The 26,357-nt window shown below is 44.1% G+C and overlaps 3 protein-coding genes and 1 long non-coding RNA gene across 9 annotated transcripts; 2 read left to right on the top strand and 2 right to left on the bottom strand.

Annotated features, from left to right (window-relative positions):
* Positions 1-2,939: 2,939 nt before the first annotated feature.
* Positions 2,940-12,014, top strand: LOC125716803 (uncharacterized). 3 transcript variants are annotated; one of them, XM_048989557.1, is made up of 6 exons: positions 2,940-3,132; positions 6,231-6,387; positions 6,481-6,545; positions 7,289-7,450; positions 10,615-10,641; positions 10,806-12,014. In XM_048989557.1, exons 1-6 carry the CDS (start codon positions 3,069-3,071, stop codon positions 11,060-11,062), a joined length of 732 nt encoding a protein of 243 aa, XP_048845514.1. In that variant the 5' UTR covers positions 2,940-3,068; the 3' UTR covers positions 11,063-12,014. The 3 variants fall into 3 exon arrangements, with proteins under 3 accessions (XP_048845514.1, XP_048845512.1, XP_048845513.1); XM_048989555.1 differs by having other exon boundaries at positions 2,953-3,132; positions 6,231-6,545; positions 10,806-12,008; XM_048989556.1 differs by having other exon boundaries at positions 2,960-3,132; positions 6,231-6,545; positions 10,610-10,641; positions 10,806-11,996.
* On the bottom strand, positions 4,033-6,099 carry LOC125716804 (uncharacterized). The gene is made up of 4 exons (XR_007384406.1): positions 6,026-6,099; positions 5,825-5,877; positions 5,032-5,143; positions 4,033-4,160 (listed from the first exon to the last, which is right to left on the bottom strand). It is a non-coding gene; the product is annotated as an uncharacterized LOC125716804 (long non-coding RNA).
* A 1,363-nt stretch (positions 12,015-13,377) lies between the features above and the next one.
* LOC125716800 (CPD photolyase) lies at positions 13,378-19,501 on the bottom strand. Of its 4 annotated transcripts, none has more exons than XM_048989550.1 (10): positions 19,374-19,501; positions 18,754-19,084; positions 18,364-18,509; positions 17,616-17,798; positions 16,897-17,055; positions 16,417-16,615; positions 15,556-15,708; positions 14,813-14,934; positions 14,180-14,339; positions 13,378-13,987 (listed from the first exon to the last, which is right to left on the bottom strand). In XM_048989550.1, the coding sequence occupies exons 2-10, from the start codon at positions 19,004-19,006 to the stop codon at positions 13,830-13,832; spliced, it is 1,533 nt and encodes a 510-aa protein (XP_048845507.1). In that variant the 5' UTR covers positions 19,007-19,084; positions 19,374-19,501; the 3' UTR covers positions 13,378-13,829. The 4 variants fall into 4 exon arrangements, with proteins under 4 accessions (XP_048845507.1, XP_048845510.1, XP_048845509.1 ...); XM_048989553.1 differs by having other exon boundaries at positions 18,754-19,016; XM_048989552.1 differs by lacking the exon at positions 19,374-19,501 and adding an exon at positions 19,262-19,366.
* Positions 19,502-20,998: 1,497 nt separating this feature from the next.
* On the top strand, positions 20,999-26,205 carry LOC125716802 (5-hydroxytryptamine receptor 3A). The gene is made up of 9 exons (XM_048989554.1): positions 20,999-21,165; positions 21,943-22,106; positions 22,730-22,774; positions 22,880-22,989; positions 23,103-23,272; positions 23,360-23,520; positions 24,086-24,296; positions 25,101-25,343; positions 25,864-26,205. Exons 1-9 carry the CDS (start codon positions 21,114-21,116, stop codon positions 26,088-26,090), a joined length of 1,383 nt encoding a protein of 460 aa, XP_048845511.1. The 5' UTR covers positions 20,999-21,113; the 3' UTR covers positions 26,091-26,205.
* The last annotated feature ends 152 nt before the right edge of the window (positions 26,206-26,357 follow it).

Below are 26,357 nucleotides of genomic sequence, written 5' to 3'. Positions count from 1 at the left end.
ACACAGAGGAAGCCAAACTGCTAACGGAATTTGTTTCCACACCTTTGCCGAGCTTCTGCACAGAAATGGCCAGATGCAACACCGGGCATTGTGAGCCGTGCAACGTGTGTGTGTGTGTGTGTGTGTGTGTGTGTGTGTGTGTCTCCACGTCCACGAATGCCAATATAGGTGTAACCGACCAGTGACCTAGACTTCTGTTTTCACTAGTTGCACATTTTTACGCTATACAAATACAGGGTGGGGGCGCGGATTTTCACGGCAGGCAGCTGCATTTCAGATATGCGTTAAAAAAATGGAAAAAAAAAGCATGCGCGGGTGCGAGGGCGGCTAGGACGAGCAGCGACGGAAAAAAGTACTTCGAGCTGCCCCCGCCGTCAAACGTTCCCCGCCGCATCTGGCTGGAGCTGTCAGATAAGGCAAAGTGGAGGGTTGGGCATCACGGCAGCCCTCCACCACTCTTGCCGAGCCACAAGAAAAGAAAACATCCGTGGAAAGAGATCTCTTTCATGCGGCCGAACAAGGCAGTGACACACGGACGTGTCTCTTGTCACTGTTCCGGAGCGTGGAGCATCCTGGCAGGTGCTATCCATCAGTAAAACGTCTTTTACTGCAAGTCAAAAGAAATATACTTAGTTAACGTTTGCTACATTAAAGCACATTTTTTCATTACTACAAGGGGCAGTTTGTCAAAATTTCCTCTTTTAAAAGTGAAAATAATAAAACAACCCAAATAAAAAGCTTTAGTACAACATAGGCATTAAAGAACTTAGTTCAGTGTGTTTGTTTGCAATGATCTACAATGACAAAATAATGAAATTATACAAAACTATAATAAAACAGTTCCTTTACCAAAAAAAAGTCGGTTTGTTTTGACTCCTATAACCTGTTTAGTCTTTCAAACCGGACAAACATATGGAATGGTTTAGGTTCAATTGTATAATGATTGTTACCTCTTTGTGAGCCTGTGAATTTAATAGAATATGAATGTAGCCATTATACCGACGGCCTTTGACGCTGCACAATTACAAATGAGAGAAGATTATTTGTGTATTGTGTTGGCATTTTCATTCAGGGCCCCTCTGCCCTTCAAAGTCTACAAAGTCCCGCTACTCTGGGCGGTTTTGATTCATTTGTGTGTGTCCCTTGCAAGCAGCATCTGAGGAAACTTCACTAGAACTAGAAGATGCAAGCATGTGAACTTTCATCTGAAAGGGGATTCTGTTGTATCTCATAATTTAACCTCAGTTTTTATTTTAAGTGGGTGGTACTGAACTACATATCAGAAATGCCCCCACGCAAATAAAGATACTCTATAACTTAACATTTGTTGGGTGGCATGACCCTTCTGTAAGCGGATCACGTGAAGATTTCAGAACTAAACTGTGAAATATTACTGCTGTGAGTGACCTAAATTGAAAACCTCAATCTGAGCAGCTCTGTAGCATAGTGGGTGGCAAGACCAGAGTTTTAATCAGAGGAGCATATATGAGATGGAACAAAGAGCATCGTATCCATTCATGTTTCTTTAGTTGAGGTCACACTCCTCATTTTATGTGGTTATTAGTAGGTAGCAGATCTCCTGTTTTCCCAATGCTGACGCTGATTTTCCAATAATAACATTTTTCACGCAGCACTTATGAATCATGTTTTTCCTCCTGTTTACTAACATTGACTATGCAGTAGTTGGGTCTCTTACAGGTTTTTTTCCCCCGTGTCAAAAGTTTTTCAAATATCCGACCATTAACATTTTTGACCCGCCTCCTGCACATTGCAGAGCTGTACGCTCTGAGGCGGTTGCATGCATTTACGTATGCTATTGCTGAAAGTATTGTGCCACCTTCTTTTACACACACATGCACTTTAATGCCATCCCATTCTTAATACATAGGCTTTAATATGGAGGTGGCCCACCCTTTGCAGCTATATCAGCTTCAGCTCTTCTGGGACGGCTGTCCACAAGGTTTAGGAGTGTGTTTATAGCTACAGACCTCCACATGAAGTTTGGAGGTCTGCAGCTATTGATTCTGCAGACAGTTGGTGACGTCTGCACACTGTGCGCCTCAGCATGCGTTGTCCCCGCTCTGTGGTTTTATGTGGCCTGACACTTCATGGCTGAGTTGCTGTTTTTCCCAATTGCTTCCCCTTTGTTATAATACCACTAACAGTTGACTGTGAAATATTTAGCAGCGAGGTGCTTGATTTTATACACCTGCATCTATGGAAGTGATTGCAACACCCGAATTCAATGATTTGGAGGGGTGTCCCAGTACTTTTGGCAATATAGTGTAACTTTTTGTAATGGCTAACTAACTGGAGTTACTACATGAGTCAACTAAAACTGATGCAATATAGTGAGCAGCACCATTTCCCAACAGAAATCATTTGGACCAGGATGCTGTAATCAGCAACTATTATCTGTCTTGAAACATTTTTTAAGAATCTGCCAGGATGCTAATATTTTTTATTTTACATGTATATTTTGCATTATTTAGCAGACAGGTTTATCCAAAGAGGTGTACAATTAGGCATCTAGGCTAAGCTTCCAATGAATGTTCATCACACAATTTATAACACTTTATATATTGCTATGTTTTATATGATGACATTTGAACTGGGACTGTACATCTGCTTCATGGTAAACGTTAATCACAATTTTGTCAGATTTCCGTAGAACTGCTATCTGTAGATGATGTGAGATTAGTGCTGATGGTTACAAAATGTTACAAAATGTTACCAAAAAGTTACAAAATGGCCAAAATTAAGTATTTCTTTGTGTATATGTGTATAGGCTTAAATGGGTCTGTCTGTGTGTATTTACAGCTACAAAAAAGCCGAACGCAAAGATAATATACATAGAGAATTAATGCGCTCAGTCTGTTTCCCCGAAAAGTCTGTGGTTACGTTCTGGCACCCAATCATCACGCGGCCCCTCCCCCTCGAAGGCCGCGGTACGACTTGCCACTTTTCCTGCGCAGCAGAACACAAGCGACAGACTTGCAGCATATGATCCCTACGCAGGAGAAGCAGCAACGCGAAACTGCCAGTCTGGTCTTCAGTGCACCAGGACTATGGGCCACAGCACCAAACCGCAGGTCTACAGACTCATCCTCCTCTTCCTCGTTTTCTACAACGGTGAGTCTCCAACCTGCCCCAGTCTGTTTGCGCTTGCTTCCATCTAACTGCGTCTCTGTGGGTTTCTTAATTAAATCTGTTTGTTCTTAATTGCCTGAGGCTTGTTCTCCAAGATGGCCCTCATACCAGAGGAGCCGGAGATTTTCTGGACTTGTTTTGGTTGTTTCACAGCCAGCATTGGCGAACGCAGAGAATAACAAAATAACCAAGCGGTGTGGCATGTCAACTGACAATTGATAGGGTTACAGTGCTTACAAAGTACCCAAAACAAGTCGATCCCATTTTGCATGTAATTTAAAAGTCAGAGACACCGTTCCAGCTTCTCGGATATTCAGCACATGTCGATGTCGAGAATTTCCATCCCATCAATCAATTGCCTCATTGATTGATTAGCTCTGTGCTCCCACGCGAATCCAGTTAACCCAGTTAATATTTTAGGACTGCGTGAATGTCACACTCCCAAACACTCTGTCTTCGTGTGTGTGAGCAAAGCAGGAGCACTACAGTTCCATACTTTTAGACATTCAGTAGGTACGGATTTTGGTGTCATTAATGTAAATAAAACGTAAGCGTAACAAAATCAGTACTGTTTCCTGGTATAATCTCAGGGTCCACATGTACTTATGAATACAGGGTCGTGGTGTTAATATGATCCTTATCTTAGGGGGGAGAGAGCACAATCGGGGGAGGCATAGAAGGGATGGCAGTGTAAACACCTTTTAGGAACCTGCAACATCTGCTCAGTTCCTGCAGAGAATCATTTTTATGGTCCAGAATATCACCCAGAAAAAAAATACCCAGATTTTGTTTGTTTGTTTGTTTGTTTTTGACAATTGATGAAGAGGGGATAAATATTGTTTTGTTTTGCATTTTTTTATTCAATTTTCATAAAGTTAAAGCCTCCTTTTTCCAGTAGCTCTCTATTATACTAAATGAACATAAATCCATCGATACACCCAGTTCAATGGCATTTTTCAGTGTCTGCTGTACTGCGTCTACCGGGACCATTAAGGTATCATCTGTGAAGCCTGGAAGAATAAGGGTCAGAATGAAGATTATAGGCCATTGAAATGAACACAAGGAATTTGGCTTGACGTGGTAGAGAGCTGACATGTGTCACCCACACAACAATCAACACAACACAATCAATTCACAACCCAGCTATATCAAAAGGTGTGGAAACAGTCACTTATTACGTTTATATATAATAAACACATCCAAATAGCCGAAAGCTATACACGGAGACCCTGTACTGGGTAAAACTCAATGTCATTAACTTAATTAAACATAATGCACAAAGAGACATGCAACGGCGTAACTTCATTTATCCATATAAAAGTATTTAACTATATACTTCAGGTCGCTGCAAATCACTTTAATACTCCGTGATAACATTGTTATACCTTTGTCGTTTATATTGGTATGTGTGAGGTACAAAAGTAACCAAACTATCCAAGAGATAAAAATGATGCTGAAATGTGCTGAAATAGTGTGACTGAGACACTGGCGTGTACATAATTTAAGAGATGGGGGGGGAAAACCGTGATAAGTTGTTAAAAACTGGAGCTGTTAAGTTTGGATGTTAGTTAGAATGGCAGAAAATATTCATTTCCATAGGTGTGTGTATATGTGTATATATATATATATATATATATATATATATATATATATATATATATGTGTGTGTGTGTGTGTGTGTGTGTGTGTGTGTATATATATATATATATATATATATATATATATATATATAATTTTTTTTTTTTTATTAGCGATGGAAAGGCATTATGAGAGGCACCGAAACCATTATTCAACTTCATTTCTCTCTCATGTCGTCATTCTGATGTTTCAGTGAACAGGACTTTCCAGATTCTGTCCTCTTGAACCCCTGTTCACTGTCACCTCGCTTCGATGTTTCATCCTCCCGTTTAGCTGAATGACAGTCCTCATGCCGTCGTTATATATCGAGAGATATGGTCATTTTTTTCTCTGATCCAGCTGTTTTTATTTACATCTGTTGGAGTAACGAAACCACATAAAAGAACGTAAGTGAATCCTAGCAGGGTCTATTAGTCAAAATTGTCGATGCTTTTATCCGTATGCTTTAACACGTCATAGAGTGATTAATTAATTTGTATTGGGTTAATAAGAAAAACTGCGTTTGATTGAGTAAAAATAAAAAAATAGTCGGTCTGCTAGGCTACATGAGTGAGGGTGCATGCGATGTCAGCGCCCTCCCACACTGGGCTTGTCAGACAGGATGCGCTGCGGGGAATGGCGCTCACAGCGGTACCGTGCGTCCTCTGCCACTTTCACTTGCACTCTGACATGCAGCAATGAACCAACAATTAATAGCTATCTGCAAATATCCCTCTTTAGGTGTATCGATTTCAGGGAAGCGGATGAAGGACAACCAGTGTGGAGGGAAGGGTGCCCTGGCTAGGTATGGGCGGTATACCAGTATTCGTTCAGTAAATTATTCGGGAAATATAGGAATATCGTTAATTTTCCAAATGCTGTGAACGTGGTATAATGTCTGAACGGTATGCTGGTAGAGCCGATTAAAATTTGGTTACCGCCAAAGCCTAGTTCTGGCAAGGGCTGGGGAGGGAGGGGGCAGGCCGCCGGAGTTGCCAGTAGTAATACTTGCTGAGCTAGTGGGGAAGCAGTAAAACTTCTTGACAGTTAAATTTACCGATCTGTTGAAGCGGGATGACAGGACATCGTTCGCGGTGGGTCAGGAAACTGCTGTGGGGGAGATGGAATGTCTATAATCTCTGTCTACCTCTTATGAAACGAACAAACGTGACAATCACTGCCCACATCCTGCTGTCGTTTTAATAATACAAAATTGAGGCACAAAAATCCATTACCAAACTTTCCATTAACGACTCACCTCTAATCCTAGACGCACAACTTCTTATGGTAAGGGCATTGCAATCGAATGATGCTTCATTATGTATCATTTGAATGACTGAAGTGATCTAATTCACGCTGTTTATTTTCCAGAATAATAATGACACCATTTATTTATGAATAGACTGCTTGATCACTGTAATTTAAATAATTTTGACTGTATTTTTCTCTCCTCTGTTGATTAGAGCATCTCATGGCTGTAAACATCAACGTAACAGCAGGCAATCCAGTCACAATTTCATTTAAATTCAACAGCAGCATCTGCATAAAGGGAATAAAATATGCAAACCTGAACAAGGACGGTATTAAGATAGACGAGTGGCCGAACACACAGAGACACTGGCAAGTCAACAAAACTCACTGCACAGCCACAGTTTCCATCACCAACGCCACAGCTACCGATGCTGGAATATATTACGTCTCGCTCTTCCCCAGCAACTCGAGTGGGCGATATGAGGAGAGTGCGAAGGAGACACTCACCGTGCTCTCAGCCGTCACAGGTAGGGGAAGCTCAAGTGTACCTTGTTTTTCAGAGAGTAAAATGTTTGGCCGGCATGATCGGTCCCCCTCAGCAAATTTTAGCTTGTGGGAGTTTTGTATGCACAAAAATGTTCTGAGGGCGGAATAAAAAAATGATTGGTTCAGAGAGATAACCAATCAGAATGTAGAGTAAGTGGGTCCAAGCAAGTAGACGAAGAGGGACCAGGACATCTGCTTAGTTGGTACGGCCTTCACTACTTGCTTGGACTCACTCCCAACTAGAAGAGGCCGGAACAACCAATCAAATGTCTTCGTCCCGCCTCTGCTAGTTGCTTGTATCCACTTCGTATCACATTCTGCACCCATAGCATACCTGCATAAATATAAGTCACACCCAACTCTGCAGGTCCACAATACCATTAAGCTAAAACATCAAACAGAATGCTTGAACGCTAAAACATAATATATGTATCCAAGGCAATTCCTATTGGAAATCACAGTAATTGGATTTACATTGAGTTTACAGTTGAGCAGCAGCAATTGCTATATAAAGTTGCCAAGTGTCATAATTACAACTCCGCTAATCATGCCGGTTGTTCATAGCTGTTCTGGCATCATGAAACATTACAGCCACAAAAAGGTTTATATAAATTTCTGTAAATTTAGTGTAACTGATGTATGTTAGAATGACGTGACTCCTGCTTACACTCCTGACAGTAAATGTGTTATACAGTTAGGCTTAATAGTGTTTTCTCCTGTTTAGGATCTCCTGCCACGTCCCATGTGACAGAGGCCGGCACCTCCGAGGGCTCCTCCCCGACACTGTCTGCATACATAAAAGTCATCTGTGCTTTCCTCATCACCACAGTGGTGCTTATTATACTGCTCCTCAGCTGGGTCTTCCTCTCACGCAGGAGGAGTCTGGGTAAGGGGCCTGTGTTGAGGTCACATGGCCATAAGTCTCATCGGGTCTCTGTTCTGTTCCGTATATTTTAAAGTGAACTTCTCAGTGTAGCTGCTGAACTGAAGCTTTATTTACCATTTGCCAAGTGCCGTACAGTCGCCCCGTCGCATCCAGGTTTCAGGCCCCCCAGTGAATACCGCGATCTGCCGTTTACTGAAAATCACCTCTAGATAAGGAGCAGGCGCTGATTACAGTGCGTTGCTACACCCACCACATGACAAAGCTACCTCAGGGACGAGAGCCTGAGTGCAGCCATGTGGCGGGTGATGCCTCAGCACCGCACTAGTCCGAATGGACCAGTGTGAGCAATTTTTTTTTCCAGTAGCTGAAGTGCCAATCCTGCCACCAACTTTTTCCTGTAAGTTGGAAGACCTGCTTCCCCAAATTTTCCCTGTAAATTAGATTTAAATGTAAATGTAGATTAACATCATACCCAGGGCAACGCAATCGCAGGTTTAGGGCCTTGCTGAAGGACCCAATGGAGTAGAACCACTAGATTCGAACCAACAACCTTCCGATTGCCGGCACAGATCCCTAGCCTCAGAGTCACCACTCTAGGCTACTTAATAATACTCAATACAATGGAATTTCTATGTAAGTAGAAGTAGTTTGTATTGTTTAGGGAATAATGACAAGAGATACAATCTGTACATGTTCAGTACAGATACAACCATTGTAGTACATCCAAAAAATATAAAGTATATAAAGAGAAAACAAATTCATTCTCTCTTACACACACACACATGTAGGGTATACCTATCCATTATGGGGCCCGCTCATTCACTTCTACGGGAAAAATGCTAACGATAACTATGACAACCTTAACCCCCACCCAGCCCTAACCTTAACCATAAGTAACCAAGCAAACTACGAGTTTTTGCATTTTTAGTTTTTTCATAGCAGTCACTGATTTTTATAAAATAGAGTTTTCCCTTATGAGGACCAGAAAATCGGTCCCCATAAGGGAAATAACGGATATTGCAATCGAATAGGGACAAAAAATGGGGGAGAGAAACTAAAATCCCCCATAATGTACATCCACACTTTAATACATCTACCAGTATGATATTACATACATCTTCTAAAGCAAAGTGAAGTATCGTACGTATTGGTATTGACTTAGAAGTGGGTCATGTGCAGCTGATATTCCCTTCAAAACCACTGACATACTTTTACAAGGCGTCAGTCCAGAGCACGGATGTCTGCCGTACAGCTAAATCTTTCCACCCGCTCAGTCACTTTCTGGCTCATCCTATCCTCGATTAACTTTTCCTGCTAACACGACCTCCATAAGATTTCCATAATCGAATAGCATGCAGATAATGTGTGGGGATTAAATACCTGCAATGTGAGGGAAGTGCAGCCCGGCAGGACAAAAACGTGCAAATGTCACAATATCGACGCCCACTCTCTGTCTCTGCGGCCTGCTTTCCACTGGTGTCACCCGGAGGATTTAATGGCTCCCCTTCGTCAGCCATGAGCCAGCCAAGCAAGTTTTGTGGAGAAAGGTGCGAGGCTCTCGGCCTGAGTAGCACAGTCCTGTCCTTGGGTTGTTAGCAGGCTCTCAGTTCCAGTGGAGTTGAGCGAATTGAGTGACACAACGTGGGCAGGGGCCAGGCGATAAGGCTGGAGTTTCCACTTTTCCGGGTTTACAGAGAGTGTGCGATGAAAAGATCGACACAACATACACAGGGAAAAGAAAGGAGACAAAAGAGACATAAGAGTTGTTCTCTGGTCAGGTTTAAAGAGGGCGAGAGTTACAAGGACCAGTGACCAGAGCTGGACCGCCCATCGGGCATATGGAAATATAGCTGGGGGGGGAGGGGGGGTGCAAAGTTTAGGGACAATTTTGAAATCAGTTCCAGCCCTGCCTGCAGTGTTAATTTTGCCAGCATATTTTGATTTAATTTTTTTTTTTTATTTTAGTCCTTTGACAAAACTGCAATTTAGTTTTTCTGATATTTCTTAATAATTAGTTTTCATCAATGAAAATTACAGGATATTTAGTTGATAAAATATCAGATTTAGATTAAATCTACAGTACATGCAGTCAATGGATCTAACAGTATCAGTCTATTGATAACCAACTGGGCAGAGATTATTTCTATACCTACTTCAATTAATGAGTGGGAATCGCCGCCCTAGAGGACTATGAGTCTCAAGATAACTTTTTAAATCCACATAAAGAAAAAAATCAACTATTAATTTCTCTTAATATTATTGTGCTTCAAATTTGTGGTGACTCTCCCCGATATTGGCGCTCAACATGGCTCTCAATGGCTCTCTCTTATCATCTTCCGCATCATATGTGAAATTTCTGCATGTATACGTTTTTCCTACCTAAATCTCACTGTGGCACAGAGTCGCATCACAACATCCAGAGATCACACAGTGCTATACATAGCTATACACTATGATGATATTTTAAAAAATAAGGCACTGCCAGTATTTTTAAATCGTTTTGGTGAAATTTTGCGGGGATGAGAGGGGGTCCCTGTAATGCAATAGACGGAAGAGGGGGTGGGCCCCCACCATAAAATTCACCCAAGCCTAGCACAGACATACAGACAGAATTGTATGACTTATGCACTTAAAGCCAGCTAGATCAACATTATCCAAACAACTCCAATCAACACTAAATAAATATATTACTATTTATTACTTCTGACTGAATCCTTTTCAAATTCATCTCTTCCTGACATTTTCATCTCGTTTTTATTTGTTGACCATTTCGTCATAGTTCATGGCATCTAAAATGAACTTTTATCGTATCTTCTCATTTTCGTCATTCAACAATTTACGTTGATAGGTCATTTTTGTCATAGTTTTCGTCAACAGAATTAACAGTGCCTGCCATTGGCCTGCTTCCAAGGAAATTAATTCTGTCAATGTGATGTGATGCCAGTTCCATTCAGTATATGTACATGTTTGGTATGGGTCTTAATGAAGACCGCTGTAATGGTAATAATGTTCCTTAGTGTGGTTTTCCTTACCTTTTGTAAATCTATTGCAAACCCTGGGTCCTCTCGTCAGGCTTGTCAGTGGTGGATAGTTTTGTAATTCTAACAGAACCCTGTTTGACCAGTACAGTCTGATCTTAATCATCTACTTGTTTCCCAGGTAAGAAGTCACAAGGAAGCAGCAACGCAAAGGTAAGAATCTCAGTTTATCCTTCCTCTGCATAATTTTATGCAAGGTTATTCTCGCATTACCCAGAATATTCATTGACAAACCAGCACAGAGCATGGGGACCTACTTGTGTTGTTTCGTATGAGTATCTAGAAGCTGCAAGCCAACAAGCTATGGATCTTTGCAGGTGACCTATACGCTGCCCAGTCCCGCTTCTGTGTACTCCGTCGAGTACGGAGTGCTGGATTTCCCCAGCAGGCCTGTAAGCCAGGAAGGCATACAGAACAGCGGACCTGCACCAGAATCCCGGGACGGCGTTGTGTACTCTACCATCACCTTTGTGCCGCTGGCTCATCAGGGAGAGGCACATGTGCAATGTGGTGCTATGGACAGGGAGCAGACACCGAGCTGGTGCCCCTGACCCCACCGGACACCAGGAGCTGAACACTAATGGCGGTCCTTCAGTCCTGTCTTCATGCCCCGTCCGGCATATCACAGACAGCCAATCGCTCATTCATTGGGTGGCCTTTTGCTGGGATGGTCCGCCAACCTCAGACTTCATGTACTGTATGCGAGGTGTGCTGGTTAACCCTGTCGCCCTCCAGTGCACTGACCAAACACTAGGTCCTTAAAGGGAACATTGGTTTGTGGGCTATTTGTATAGCAACTCCGTTCTGAGCTGAGCTCACATGCAGCAGAAAATTAACCCCCCCCCTTAATTGATGTTCCAGGTTCTCCAGCATACCATCCTTCTTGATGGACCTAACATTGGTAGTTCCCCAAATAGAAGGAGGACCTCCATTTATGACTATCAGAGAAGCCCCAACAGAGTAAGAGTGGTAGTATATTCTAGATGCACTTGCTGTCAGTGGGCACTTAACATCGCAGCCAGTGCCGAGTCCATCACATTCGCACTAAGGGGTGTGTCACAGGGCTCTGAACCAGGGTTTCCCAGCCCGGTCCTCGATGTTTTTGCTCCCTTCCCAACAGTCTACATTTTTGCTCCTAGCTCCTAGCAAAAATGCAAACTGTCTGGGAGTCTCCAAGGACCAGATTGGAAAACGCTGCTCTAACCTCTCGGTCGCTCGCTTTTTTGGGTCGCGCCTGGAAGTAAAGGTTCCAGTAGGGCATACGTTTCAAACCCCCCAGCCTCGGCGATTGCAAGAAAGCGACCGCACCTCCTGGGCCACCATGCTGCCATATACCGAGTTCTCCGTTACAGAAAGGTTGGGACTTGCCAGAGGTGATCAAGGAACCAAATAAAAAACACCTGCCTTCTCTAAATAAGCCTTTGTGTGCTGCTATGCTGAGTACAGATAATGGATTTCTGTCCAGTCTTGATGGGAATTTACACTTTGCCTTTTACTCATATTGATACATGTGGGAAATAGACAAATTTATCATAGATTTATCATCTCACAATCGGAAAAAGTGACTAGAAACACGTCCTGCTGTAAGCTGGGTTTGAAATGAAGCTCACCTCACGTTTGTAAGATGAACCTCCAGCTCATAATCATTGCGTGATGAGTATCGTTCCACGCTACATGGTGATTATTAGTGTTCGCATATCGGCAGGCAGAAGCTTGAAGACAGCTCTCCTGAAGACAAACAACGTGTTTTCTCAGCTTCACACCTACACTAGATACCTCACATTAGTCATTCTGTACATCTCGTGCAAAAAGGATTTACTGGAGGCCCCTCAGATCAGCAATTCTGCGGACACGGACGGTGTTATTTATTGTATTGGCAGTTTCAGAGGCTACTCGTTAGGCAAAAATATCAGGAGAGGCAGAAAATGACCTCTGAAGCCTTTCTCAGATACTGGAGGATCTGTGAAAGGAGTGGAGGACAGGAGAGAGGCAGAGGAGAGGAGGAAAGAGAAGAGAAGAGAAAAGAAGATTTATTAATATTGAGGGAATATTCTGGACAATAAGATGAGACACTGAAGACTGTGGTTCATCGTGCATAGGGACAAATTTAGGCCGTGATGGGATCTAGTTGAAAGCTCTCAGGCATAATGGACAGCAGGAGGGAGACTCAAGTTTAGTAGGGAGGAGCAGGTGGTAAGGGGCATGCAATGATTGCAGCGTATTGCCACCCCCACCTCAGGGATGAGAACCTGAGTGTGGTTGTGCAGTGGGCCAGTGCGAGTTTTTCTGGTGGCTGCAGTGCCAATACTACCACTAATCGCCAAATTCTCCTGTACGTTGCAGGACCTGCTTGCAGGGCTAGATGTAGATTAATGTCATACCCAGCGCAGAGCATCCGTCATAGACTGCTTTGTGATAAACTAAGTCTGGTACTTGGCTAAGCTGGATTCAACAGTTTGTGTCGGACAGGTGACTACCACTTATGTTCTTTGATTAATTCCCCTATCTGCATGACATTCCTGGTATCCCTATATATTAGCATGCAGTGTTTAGCTTTGTTTGTATTCATCCATACTCCCTACTACTGTGAGTGGAGTGGTAGCTCTGAGGCTGGGGATCTGTGCAAGCAAACAGAAGGTTGCTGGTTCGAATCCTGTGAATGCTCACAGTGATCTTACTCTGTTGTGCCCTTGAGCGAAGCCCTTTACCCGCAACTGTTCAGCCTCAACGACATAATGGACAGCTGATGGAGAGGATCCTGATCAAATGTTAATGGGCAGCCAGCACCTACGCACAGCAGTAACTACCAGAGCTGGGCTCCTAAATACCAAACAAGAGAGTGATCGGTGGAGGGAGACAGATTAAATAAAGCAAAGAAGCGATTCCGTATTAAAAGTACTTATTTCAGCTTTATTAAATGTACAATATACTGTGTCGGCTTAGTTTCATGCTTTGGTAACAACACACATCTAGTCATCTATCTACTTTCAAAACTGAAAAAGTAAAACACCATTTTTCTCGGCGGTTCTGCGCATGTTACATTTTCCACTCTAGGACCATGTTCACCCAGGCAAACTGTGTCCGTCTTTACAGCAGATCGCCATCGTTTTAATTTCGTGTTAATTTCCCATTATTCAAAATCACACACACAGGCGGAAAATGACTTTAGCAGTCTAGTGCCTCTTAGTATGCGCTGGTAGCTATTTTGTTAGTACCCAACAAACTACGAGAAAATCGCACAGACAAAATAACAAGATACTGGAGAACGTGAGGTCTTATTACTCCAGGCCCTGCTATGACGACAAGGTCCCCCTGGACTGGGATCCAACACACACCCCAGCTTAGGAGATTTTCAGCTGTTTTGGACCATACTGCTTCTCAAATGCAGATACGTCGAACTTGCGCTTGCACCCACTATAGTTCATGTAGCGGATCTTCCCGAAGATGGGCCTCTCCTTCCAACCCTGGTCATGGATACCGCAAATGGACCACATGCAACCTTCGGGAGACAGAGTGGAAAGTCTCAAAAGCTAAAAGCATCACAAAACAGCAGTAAACAAAACAACACCACCGGTGTCTTTGCGAAAGCATAACAGGAAACCTCAGAAGCTGTCAAAGACATGGTCACTGCGCGAATTTACTGAAATTCATCCTGCTTTGGACGGCAGAAAACAGACAAATTCCGCCTTACCGACATATCCGTTGGGATCGTTTCCATCTAGACTGTAGCGGTCATTGAGATACAGGGAGATGGACAGTGCCTCTTCTGGGGACGAGGTCCACTCCAGAATCTTCTTGGCCCAGTACATCCGTAGGAAGCCGTGCATTTTCCCTTCCAATACCAACTGGTTCTAAATAGGACAGAGGAAAAAAAAAAATAACAGGACACAAATAGTCTCCAGAATGCAACACAGTTGAGTTCTTTTCTCCATGTGAAAACATGACTGGACAGCTCACATTAATCACATGGAGAGAAATGTAATGCAATGTGACACATCATAATATAAGAATTTTTTTTAACCTGAAATCAGAAACTAGAATGCTGTTGAGTTTTAATTAAAAATGTAATAGGTATTTGCGTGTTTAATTAAGAGATTCTGATGAGCTTCATGAACCATCTGCTGTATTTTCTGACCCCACTAGATGGCGCTGTCTGTTCAAGAAAGGGCTCAAAGCATGTTGCAAAGCAAAGCAACAGCACCATCTAGTGGGGTGAAAAAATACAGCAAATGGTTCATGAAGCTTTATTTGCTGTGGAGTGGCACTCCCTAAATAGCCAGTAAACGTGGCTCACGGACTGACTCAGAGCGAAAGTTTTTGTTACCTGGGCAGCATTCCAGAGCTTGTCACCCGTCCTGGCCCCCTCCAACTCCTGACGGGAGTAGAGGTAAGGGCGGTGGTCTTTGGCATGGTCCTGCAAAGTCACCCGCGCCCATTCGTACGCACCTGCAGTTTAGATACCCAAAAAGAGTCACCATCTTTTCATTTTTGTTCAGGTCTGTGTCGATAAACCGTTTACTGCAATCTTTGCGGTTGGTCACATGGGAATCTGCTTAATGGGGCGAAGGTGACGTTTTTTCAGATGCAAACAGAGCGTGATAACATGAGGGGTCATAAGCAGCTGAAAAAATATCGTTTATTTTTAGAAATTAACCAACTGCAGACCAGGGGTTGGGAACCTCTAACTTAGAGCAGTGTTTTCCAATCTGATCCTTAGAGACCAGTAGCCAATCCATGTTTTTGTTCCCTCCCAGCTCCTGGTAGGGAGCAACAATGTGAACTGTCTGGAAGGGAGCTGAGAGGGATCAAAAATGTGGACCGGCTGTGGGTACACAAGGATCGGGTCGGGAAACACCGACAAGCTGTGCTACACCATAGCAGACCGGCTCTCATAGGCCATAACAATTTAGGTTTAGATTTAGGTTTACTATTAGTTTAGTTCTCCCCAAGCGAGCTTGATGGGCCGAATGGCCTCCTCCTGTTTGTATAGTTCTTCTTCTTTCTTAGGCAGAGATGCACCGCGGTATAATGAGGTGCTGGGGGTCCCTGTCCCCACCAGCCACTCACCCTCCACGCAGTCGTAGTTTCTGTTGTAGTAGCAGAAGTTGTCGGCCAGCTCGCGACGCACCACAGCCTCCTCCATGAAGGCGTCCACTGAGGGGTTCCCACGCGGCCCCCCTCGCCTCACCTGCAGCACAGCCCGCTGGGCTGAGACCTGGCCTGAGGGGGGCGACAGAGAGCAGCAGCATTACTGAAGGAGAGGTACAGCCTCCATAAACGTGTTGTATGCACAGACCACCTCGGGGGGACTGACCATAGAGACCATAATTACACAGTATTTCACTAAATTATGCAATTTAAAGGAAAACCGATAACTCTACAAATTAACTTATAAATTATTAGACCTTTTATTATAAAAAAAAATTAAATACAAAACATTAATTAAAACACCTAATGGATAATTTATCTAAAGATACCAGTGTTTACAAATCAATGTCAAAGTCAACTTTATAAAACGCTTCTAAATTGGCACAAGTTGAGCAAAGTGGCCTACAGCATACAAACCGATAAGCAAATCTGCAAAAAAAAAATTAAAAAGTCTAACAATTAAATAAAACAAATTAAAACAAATATAAGTAAATAAATAGAAATGATAAGGTTAGTAATCATGACAACAATAAAATCAATCAAAGCAATAAAACAGTTCTTAAATCTAATTACAATCCAATGAGTAAAAACGGGTTTGAGTAATGATACTACAAGTAGCCAGTGCAGAAGTAGCTCAGTTGCAGGTGTTTTAAACAGGACTAATGGTTATACATCTGAAGGAAGAAAAAAAAAAAACAAAAAAAAACTAATTTCTTTGTTACCATGGACACGGGGCACAGGGATTTTTGCAGGATAGTATGGGATGGCAGACTTACTGACCGGCATGCAGCCAAGGCGACAGCTGACTGAGGGCCGCGCAGTTTGGGTCGTTCCTGCGCGTCGCATAGCTGTGGAGACGTCGCTCGATGAAGGACTCCAACACGACCATGCCGGCCGCCGTCCCGGCCCGGGCCCAGTGCACCTCCCCCACGCTCAGGTCCACCTTCACAAAGGACCGGGCCTTGTCCCAGTCCACTGGCTGCAATGGGGATAGTTTGGGTCAATATTCATTTTTTATATAAAAAAATAAATATATGTAACAGTTAAATACATATTTAAGTGAGTGTAACATAATACACAGACACACCCGCAAAATTTGCCTCTCTAAATGAAATACAAAACATTAAAATTTTTATAATAAAGAAAAAGCCAAATAAATTATTAAAACCCAGTAAGCATGTGGTAACCAGCAGCCCAGTCTGGAGTCCCTGGTCTGAATAGAGATCGCTGGAGGCACTGAAGGCTGAGTCCAGGTCTTACCGCCACAGGCCTGTGGGCGCAGTGTGGGTGTTTCTCCACCGGGGGGAACTCTGTGAGGAATTTGGGCAGTAGCTTGGTGATTTTCCCCCGCAGCGTCCTGGCTGAGTACTCCTGCTTGTCCGAAGCCAACCAGCAGGGCACCACATTGTGGGCGTCCACCTGCCAGGAAGCAGTCACCCTCTGCCTTATTCCTCAGTTATTAGGCTTCAGTGGGCACTTTATATTTAGGGAAATGATACACGATTTACGGGGAGCCGGAAAACGCAGAAGCACCTGGCAAGTGGAATGATGAGAGAGAGGACAGTTCTAAGACCCCACATCAGCACCAAGCGTCAGGGAGCTTCAAGAAGCGACCAAACGTCGGCAGCTTTGGAGAACTTCAGACTATACAGGAGTCAAGCCAAGCTTTGGGTTCATAGTCAGAAGATTCGAATAGCCTAGAGCTGACAAGCCAGGTCTGCAGGAACTCACTTGCTTAGACTCAGAATCTATAACCATGGAATTTTATCACTATTTTTAGATTAACTATATAACTGAATCATTAAAGTGCAGGTTAGGATTGTTAGACATCAAGCTCCGATGTTCCTAAGGAACCACACCAACAAGGCATGAAAGAAAAATCTGGAAAATACCGACCAAAAACGGCTGCAAACAAGACAATTTCAATTCAACTTATTTTTATATAGCGTCTTCCAACACGGAGGGGCCCAAAACCAGACCTGTATAAAGGGGACATCCAAAGGGAGGCCCTTCTTCACGTCCTCTACCCACTGCAGAGGAGACCGCAAAGGGAAGAAGTCCGTCACCACAGCGCCCAGGGCCCAGTCCTCCATGAAACCTGGCAGAACCTCCCCGGCGGTGCCCAGCAGCAGGTGAAACTGTATCTCCAGGGTACTACACTCCTGAGGAAGAAGCAAAGCTCTCAGAAAAGGTAATCCACATGGTTGATCGTGGCTGCCCTCCACTGGTTATCAGCAGTACTGCAATCTTAAAATGTACAAAGTGTACCCTGATCAACAGAAGCAGTGTGAAGATGATGGATGGATGGATGGATGGATGGATGGATGGATGGGCTAAATTCACTAACAGACTGCAATTTGGGTTAGAAGTAGTAGTACTGGAAGAATTAAGGCTTCAAAGTTTGGGATGAAATTTGCCAAATAGATACCACCAGGAACCATTAAATTAACCAGTTTGAAAGGCTGTGGCAACACACAACTACCCCACTGCAGCTTCTGAATACATTTAATCATTTATCTGACTCTCTTATCCAAAGCAACTTAAGGATGGGAAAAGGTCTACAATTTGCATGTGCTGCCAGGGATATGAACTCACAACCCTTGTGTGGTTAACGCAAAACTATTTGTTGAGCTATAGATGCATTACACTGCTGACTCTGCACAATAATCAAGGACTGACCCTCATCTATCCTTCCGCCATACATTATAGGCTATGGGCAGGGAGTACCTCAGCGACCTCTCTCAGGCCTTCCAGCATGAAGCCAAACTGACGGATGGTGGCATCCAGAAAGCGTGGCATCAGGCAGAAGCACACATGCAAGGGGAGCTGCTCAGCCAAGGCCAGCTGCTGGGCGTAGAGAAGTGCCCAGTTATCTGGGGTGTGAGATGGGGTGTGAGAGGTATACTGAGAGGCGATTCTTGGGACACTGGGGGCCCTAGACAAAAACAATCCATGGGGTCCTCCAACTTTTACCATTTTTACCATTATTACTGCGTGATGTCTGCATTAATAAGTGTAACCTTCCTAAACAACAATGGACCAATGCACCCATGGGTAATAAAGATAATAATGAATATGTAATGCGATGGAAGTCTTGTGGCAGGAAATGGCGTTCACCTTGCACCCTCTGGTCACGACACATCCAGTACAGCACTCCCTGCGATCCCTGCTTCACCTTCTCAGTTTGGGACAAGAAGCGGAGCCGCTGCGTATTGACCTCGGCGCCGCTGGCCGCCCGCCGCAGCGCGGCAACCTCCGCCACGAGCCAGCCTTCTTTTCTCGGCAGCTTCGGCTCTTTCCGGCCACTCGCCGTCGCGGACTCGGTTCTGCGCTTTCGGGCCACATCGGCCGATGCCTTTTTCCCTGACATGGATAATCGGCTGCACAGAGACGAACCGAATTGAGCACTTTCTTTCGCTCCAAAGAAATGCGCAAGCTTCAGTGTACTCTGAAAAAAATAATTACACGGACATTAAAACTTTCTTATCGCACGCTTAACACTCAGGTGCATAATATTGATCATCAATATGCTAATTAAAATATGACAATTAATTATTTGGGATAACTCGTTTTACAACTGGCCCATGTTTGTTTCTATATCTCACTCACAGCAAAGAGGAATTACCGTGGCCAGTTTCACCTCCGCAACTGCTCGAAACTACCTGATAAGCGGATAATGTTTGTTAACGTGATATGCAAACTGAAACTCGAAATGAGGTTAATAACCCCTTTCTTACCCGAAACGTCACATCCAGGTTATTCCCCCCAGTTGCAGTCAGAAGTTGTGAGCAAAAACGTCCAAAACTGTCAACAGTGGCTCGTTTCCCCCCCCGGCGACCCACGTGTTGATTTCGCCAGGTTTCATAACCAGTTAAGTTCCAGCGCTTTCTTAGCGCAGCAAGCTGACTGCGGATGGTTTAGTTTTTGGGGTAGATGACTCGCGCAGTTTGTCCTTATGCTTGAAAATGAATTGTGTTAGTAAAAGTTTTTTTCCCCACATTAATTGAATTTAGCTGATTTGTGATTTTTTAAAATTTATTTCTGTATTATTGCTGAACTTTCAATTAAAGGAAACTGTTATGATTCTTTGTAGGTGTTTGCAGAGTTTTCAGGTCTGGGCCAAATTTCCAGCCCAAGCATTTCCCGAAAAAACCCCACAACGCCAGTCTCGGCTTTACAAACCTTGACTTACGAGGTTTCCAACAATGTAGTCACAATAGTTTAAATATCAGAAGTGAATCTGAAGTATCTCTGTGAAATTCCGAGTCCATTTATGTATCTTTTAACAGAGAAGGTGCAAACTAGCAGAATTGTACTTTCGCTTCCAGGCTCCAAACTAAAACTGTATTTCTGCAATTTCAGCAAAAAACTATAACAATATTTCTTAACGTTTATGAAAAATACTGTAGCAGCAGTGCAGTTTGCGTATCCTGGCATGTGCTCAGATGGCATATATAGCCATCATGTATGTGTTGTTGTAAGTCTCAGCCTGTATTTCTTAGTGTAAATTACTGTTATGTTCCGAGTATTTATGTGTAATCCTGACATGCTCTAGTGTGAGCCTATCCGTCTAACTAGTGTGTAACCTCCCTGCATTTGCCTGCCATGTTGGTGAAATCCTTGTTGGTGCTTATTACGCGGTCCTATGAAGGGCTGATATAAAGAGGAATTCTGTGGGAAACCTGGGTCTGCCCGACACTACAATACTTTGCGACTGGGCTGTTGCTTGGGCCTGTAATTTACCACCTGTGTGTGTGTGTCCTTCCACTACTGTGCCCAGGGTTGCCTTTAGATACACTGCATCCAGTCATACCTGCCCTTTACTTACTATATAACCTACAGAAACTGGCCCTGTTTGTAAAACTCAACCTAATTTGCCATGAATTGCAAACCTGGCAACCCTGGATGGTAGTCAAAGGTGATGGCTGCAGCTCCACCTTCTTAGCTCTCAGAGAAAAGGCGCTGTCATCTATGTTATTAAGCATCCACCCCATTGTAGTCACACATAACATTTCACCAACATATCTGTCGTATTACCCTGAGTGCAATCTGGCATGTTCTGAGAAGGCCCACGCTGCCGATCGCAAGAAATGCGCTGTAGTGCAACTGAGACCACAAAGCCTAGGTGAAACAACAGTGTCCCATTCCTCAGTACCCAAAGAAAATTGAACCCTCTGCCCCCACCAAGAGTACCAGTTCCCGCTGATACCACTGTCCTCTAATGATGCCCTGTAGAGCACTGGAAATTTCACGGGAAGACAGTGTGACATGGAAAAAAGCGATAAACTTGATGTTGTTTATAACCAGGAGCATTTCCCAGGGGTAACGGGGGTCTGAGGGCGAGATGATGGCTGAGTAGATACCGTACGTGTGAAGCAGCTATTCCCTCAGAGTGTTCTAGAAGTACAGGTGCTCCGAGATTCTGGGGGCAGTTTGTAGTAGAGGTGCTACTGCTACTGGAGAGCGTCGCCGTGGGAATGAGACCCTTCCCTGTCCCCCTGCCAGCCGTAGCCCTTCTTCTCTTCACAGGTAAAGTGGTTTTCGGCTTCCTATTTAGTACTCAATAGTACTTCTGTATCATGCAATATTACTTTTGGATTATTTAGTTCATGCTCCAAAGCATTTTGTTTTACTTCTGTGTCGTCGTAGTATGGCTTGTTCAGTATAATAAAGTAATTAGACTGTATTTTCATGGATACACTAAGATAATACCGTATAAATGCGACATTTGCTTGTTAACGGCGTAGCGTTGTTTTACAGCATCGTAAAGCTTTATGGTGCCTTTATGAAGGTTAACAAAACCCACGTAAAAATCTTTCAAATTTAACTCCGATAGGAGACAATCATAAACGCCGACTGCTGTACATTGTGAATGCACGTTTAGATTCAAATTGATTTTAAATACTGGGACTTAAAATTTAATTAGCAAGTACTTTACAGTGGATTGATGTGTAATAAAGTAATAGACATCATGTGACATCACTGTGTGTAAATCAATACTTCTGTACTAATGGGATATTAGGGATACGGAGGGAAATGTATTGCATTTTCAGACTATAATTAGCTTCATAAAACTGCCCTTATTCGGTTACTCTAGATTTTTAATAAACTTTCTGGAAATATTAAGATGTGTTTTTTTACATTTAAATCCATATTTTTAGATGTTTATCTTTTTGAAATAATATCCATGTATATTTTCTACGAGTACCTGCCTATATAGATAATTAAAGCATTTCCTTTGCTAATTTCAGCCACCTTCCATACTTAATATAGTGCTTTCTCCCCACATCTCCCCTCCCCCGCCAGTGCCCACCTCCCTTTGCCGTCTGAAATGCAAGGAGGGACACAGTGGGCCCACACACGAGTCCCTCCAGGATGTGTTCGACAAGAAGTCCTTCCGACCTGCCGTCAATCTCAGCAACCCGACCATAAGCAACATCTCCTTTACCCTCTACGCCATCCTGGGTGTGGTGGGTTTCTGCATTACTCTTGTGTTTGTACAGGCTAAAAACTAAACGGGGGGGGGGGCATACAAGACAGGTGATACCCTGAGTGTGGGAGATCCCCTTTTCCCTGTAGCAGTAAGTAAGTAAAGTTTATTTATAAAACACTTTTCACCAACAGACGTCAAAGTACTGAACAATAAAAAGAAAAAAAACATAAAATGCCATAGAAGGTAAAATACAGGACATAAAACAGAATATTCGGCTACCCGTAGCCAGCCGTAAAACACATAATTAACAGAAACCATTTTGGTGACAGAAATAATAATCTACAAGTGTCTACAGTCACAGGAAGCAGGATGGGCACTGAGATCCGTTTACTGGCGAGGAATTCCGCCATTTACAGTATACTTTTACCATTTATAGGACTGGAAATAATGCATAGAACGTAAGGGTAGGGAGGCTTGGGACTTGGATTTACTACATATTGGACAAGTCTTAGTAATTCCTTAACCCCTATACTATGTGTTACTAAAAAAAAGTTATAAAACTGGCCCATCGTGCTTGGAATTGAAATGGAATTGAAATGTGACTGGTTGGGAGTTGGTAGCCTATGTGTGATTTTTCTGTGCAAATGATGCTTTTTTCAGAATGAAAAGACCCAGATTCTGACCACTTTTCTATGGCTTCGGCTGGTAAGTCCTTCCCACGTAACCGGCACATGTAGCCCAGATGGCACCTTCGGGATTTGCCTTGTTGGCTGTTGCCTTTCTTGCTAATATGTGTTCATCGTTGTGCAGTACTGGATTCATGAGTTTTTGGTGTGGGACCCAGGCGAGTGTGAGGGTGTGCAGAAGATCTCACTTCCGGTCAGAGAGCTGTGGTCACCTGACATCATCGTCTACGAGTTGTGAGCGACAAATCTTCCTTCCTCGGCCCCCCTGCTGCTCCGCTCTCCCTTTGCTTCCCCATGACTAACGACACCCTCCCTCTTTTCCGTCTCCCACCCCTTCTATCCCTCAGTGTCGATGATGACGTCTCCCAACAGTGCCCATATGTCTACGTCAACCACACAGGCCACATTCGCTATGACAGGATGCTCAGGCTCGTCAGTGCCTGCAACTTGGAGATCTTCAACTTCCCCTTTGACATCCAGAACTGCTCGCTGACCTTCGGCTCCTACATGCATACCAGTGAGGCTCTTCGACCCCCAGTTTTTTTCCTGCTCAACTACCATCCATGGACAGGAATGAACCTTCTCCCTCTCGCCCACCTCACAGTCCGGGATGTCCGAGTCAGTCCAGCCTTGTCATTCGAGGAGATGTCTGGGAACTCCAAGCAGTACCTGGAAGCCAGTGGCGAATGGGAGCTGGTAGTCATCCAAGGCAAGCCGGACATTCTGAAGTTTGGCATTGATGAGTGGGACATCATCACATTCTGGGTGAGGGGCTGTTATGTGTGTTTTGTTTTCCAGTATAAAACTGCTCACAACACTATAGTATTTGACCTGAAGAAGAACAGAACTCTTATCATTTGCGTTTGACCAGACTCAGGTTATCATATTAAAATACATTTAATACAATAGGACATGAATGGTAAACCTGATCCATATAGAGCCGGTGCGGATTTTTGGCATGATCTCTCAATCAGCCAATAATGAAGCAGCAGTTCTCTGCTTCAGTGCTGGGGACCCACTGCTATTGGCTGATTGAGAGGTCATCCCAAAAACCCGCCCCCCACACCGGCCCTCCATGGATCAGGCTCTCCACCCCTGCAATAGTATCAAAATACAACTTACAAAAAAAATACCTTTATCGTTAATCATCTGAGTAAAGCAAGAAATATACATTCCAGGCTTGGTTCTTTTTCTGTTAATTTCAATTACTTTTTGGGTAAAAGAGCTGAACCTGGTACTGCATTAGGACAGTAGATTTTATTGGTCCTCACAGTCACCTCCCAGCTACCCTCTGAGGGCACACAAATGCTAACTCGCTGCCACTTCCCAGATCGTGATCAAGAGGCAGCCAGTGCTCTATGTGGTGAACCTGCTCATCCCCAGCTCCTTCCTCATGATCATCGACATCCTGTCCTTCTACCTGCCACCGCACAGCGTCGACCGTGCCTCCTTCAAGATGACCCTCATCCTGGGCTACACCGTCTTCCTGCTCATCATGAATGACCTGCTGCCCAGCACGGCGAATGGGACACCCCTCATCGGTCTGACACCGCAGATGCAGACACCTGCTTAACACCTGCTTAACACCTGCTTAACACCTGCAGGCATATTCAGGACATTCACAGGCGCACAAAAGCTTACGAGTACTTGCTGGACACCCACAGACACACAAAGGCACATAAAAATGCCTGTAAACATTCAAAGGAACATAGAGGTCTACAGACACTTGCTAAATGCACAGGGATACCAACAAACAAAGCTGCATACAAATATCTGCACACATGCAAAACATTCATAGACCCACAAAGGTCTACCAACACCAGACAAACACTCAGACACCCAAGAAGCATACAAATACCTGCACACATACAGCACCTGCACCCAACGATATTTAGACAATATAGGGGAAGAACTGCGCAAATCACACTTACTCGGGTGCTATGGGAGCACGGGACACTTAACAGGACCAACATGGAATGAATATTGATGAAATTTAAGGGGATTTTAGCACCAATATCACACAACCAGTGTTTAAGAAGCTGATACAAGTTTCAAATAATTTTGAAATTTCAATTTATTTTGAACTTGTACATCCAGCTGAAATAAAAATCTGAAGACTTCTGAGATCAAGTAAACATAGGAGCTGGGAAAGACAAGGTGCAGTGCACTTTCAGTGCCAGTAGCGGCCAGTGTTGAGCACTTCAGGTCCAAGTGCTACACCAGACCAAGACTTTGTTTCAACCAACCAGTTGAGCATGAAGAATCAAAGTCACAAAATACTCCACTGGCTGGTAGAAACAAAAAGCAGGGTAAATGTGGCTGCCACAACCGCCTACCTCCCACAGGTATCTACTTCTCCGTGTGCTTGGCACTCATGGTGATCAGCCTGCTGGAGACTGTGATCATCACCAACATCCTGCACTCCATGAAATGCCGTGACGTGCCCCGCTGGGTGCGGGTGCTGGTGCTGGGCTATATCGCACGCCTCATCTGCTACTCCAAGCCCGACGAGCCACCCCCAGACACCCAGAACCACGAGGATGCTGGGAGTAGCTATGCCCACAGCAAGAACGGCGGCACCAGCAGAGGTGAGCACCTCTGCTCTTTCCTACTTGGCATAATCACTGTATAAGTCAGTGCGTAATGTGGTCCAAATTTACCCCCTCAATACTTATGGCCCGGACCGGCACAGGCAGAATGAGTTCAACACCTGCTCTTTAGGTAGATCTAAGTGGCATTAAAGATTCTTCTGAAAGGACCTTAATGCAACACTCACCAGATCTGGGATGTCATGGAGTAATTATTTTTGATCTATACATAATAGATACATTAATAATAAGAAAAGTGGGGGGGGGGAAGAAAGATATTACCTCATTTACTAAAAGGTAGGTCTGTCTCACTCTCTCGAATCAGTGTGACTCCGTGTTTCTCAACGCGGTCCTGAAGGACCCCCATATTCTAAAAATTTTTGCTCCCTCCCAGACTGGCCACATTTTTGCTCCCTGCGAGAGCAAAAATGTGCACTGTCCACTCCCATGGATCGGAGTGGGAAACACTGGGGTAAAGTCACATTTCAGCTAATGATGAGAGTCCCCCTCCCCCCTCTAGAAGTGGCCCCATTGCCCCTCAGCGTGCCCGAGCTGGTGCAGATCTCCGCAGACCTGCACGAGATGCGGACCCACCTGAGCAGCCTGCAGAAGGAGGACGCCCTGCACGAGCAGTGGCGTCACGTCGGCTACGTGCTGGACTTCCTGCTGTTCCGCATCTACATGCTCATCATCACTCTTTACGCTCTGGTCATCATCGTGATGTGGTGCGTCTGGTACCGCCAGTAGGCCCAGCACCATCACTCTGGGCACAGGGGAGTCAAGCAAAAGTCCCAGGTAGTAAAAAAAATCACTGCTTAGCCGCCTCATTAGGGAGAGTGATCAATAAAAAGTTGTTTGTTGCCATTTCCCCCTGCGACTGTTTTTTCGGAATCTTCCGGAACACTTAACAAGCTCGTTTTCACGCCTTCAGCCAACCAGCCTGCTTTTCCACAAACCGCTCCTCTCTCCAGCAAGCAGGATAATTAGTTAGACTAAAAAAAAATAATAATAATT

Source organism: Brienomyrus brachyistius, chromosome 21, assembly GCF_023856365.1.
Source record: "Brienomyrus brachyistius isolate T26 chromosome 21, BBRACH_0.4, whole genome shotgun sequence".
NCBI classification, from domain to species: Eukaryota; Metazoa; Chordata; class Actinopteri; order Osteoglossiformes; family Mormyridae; genus Brienomyrus; species Brienomyrus brachyistius.
Note: the sequence above shows the minus strand (reverse complement) of the source record. Positions and strands in the feature narration are given on the sequence as shown.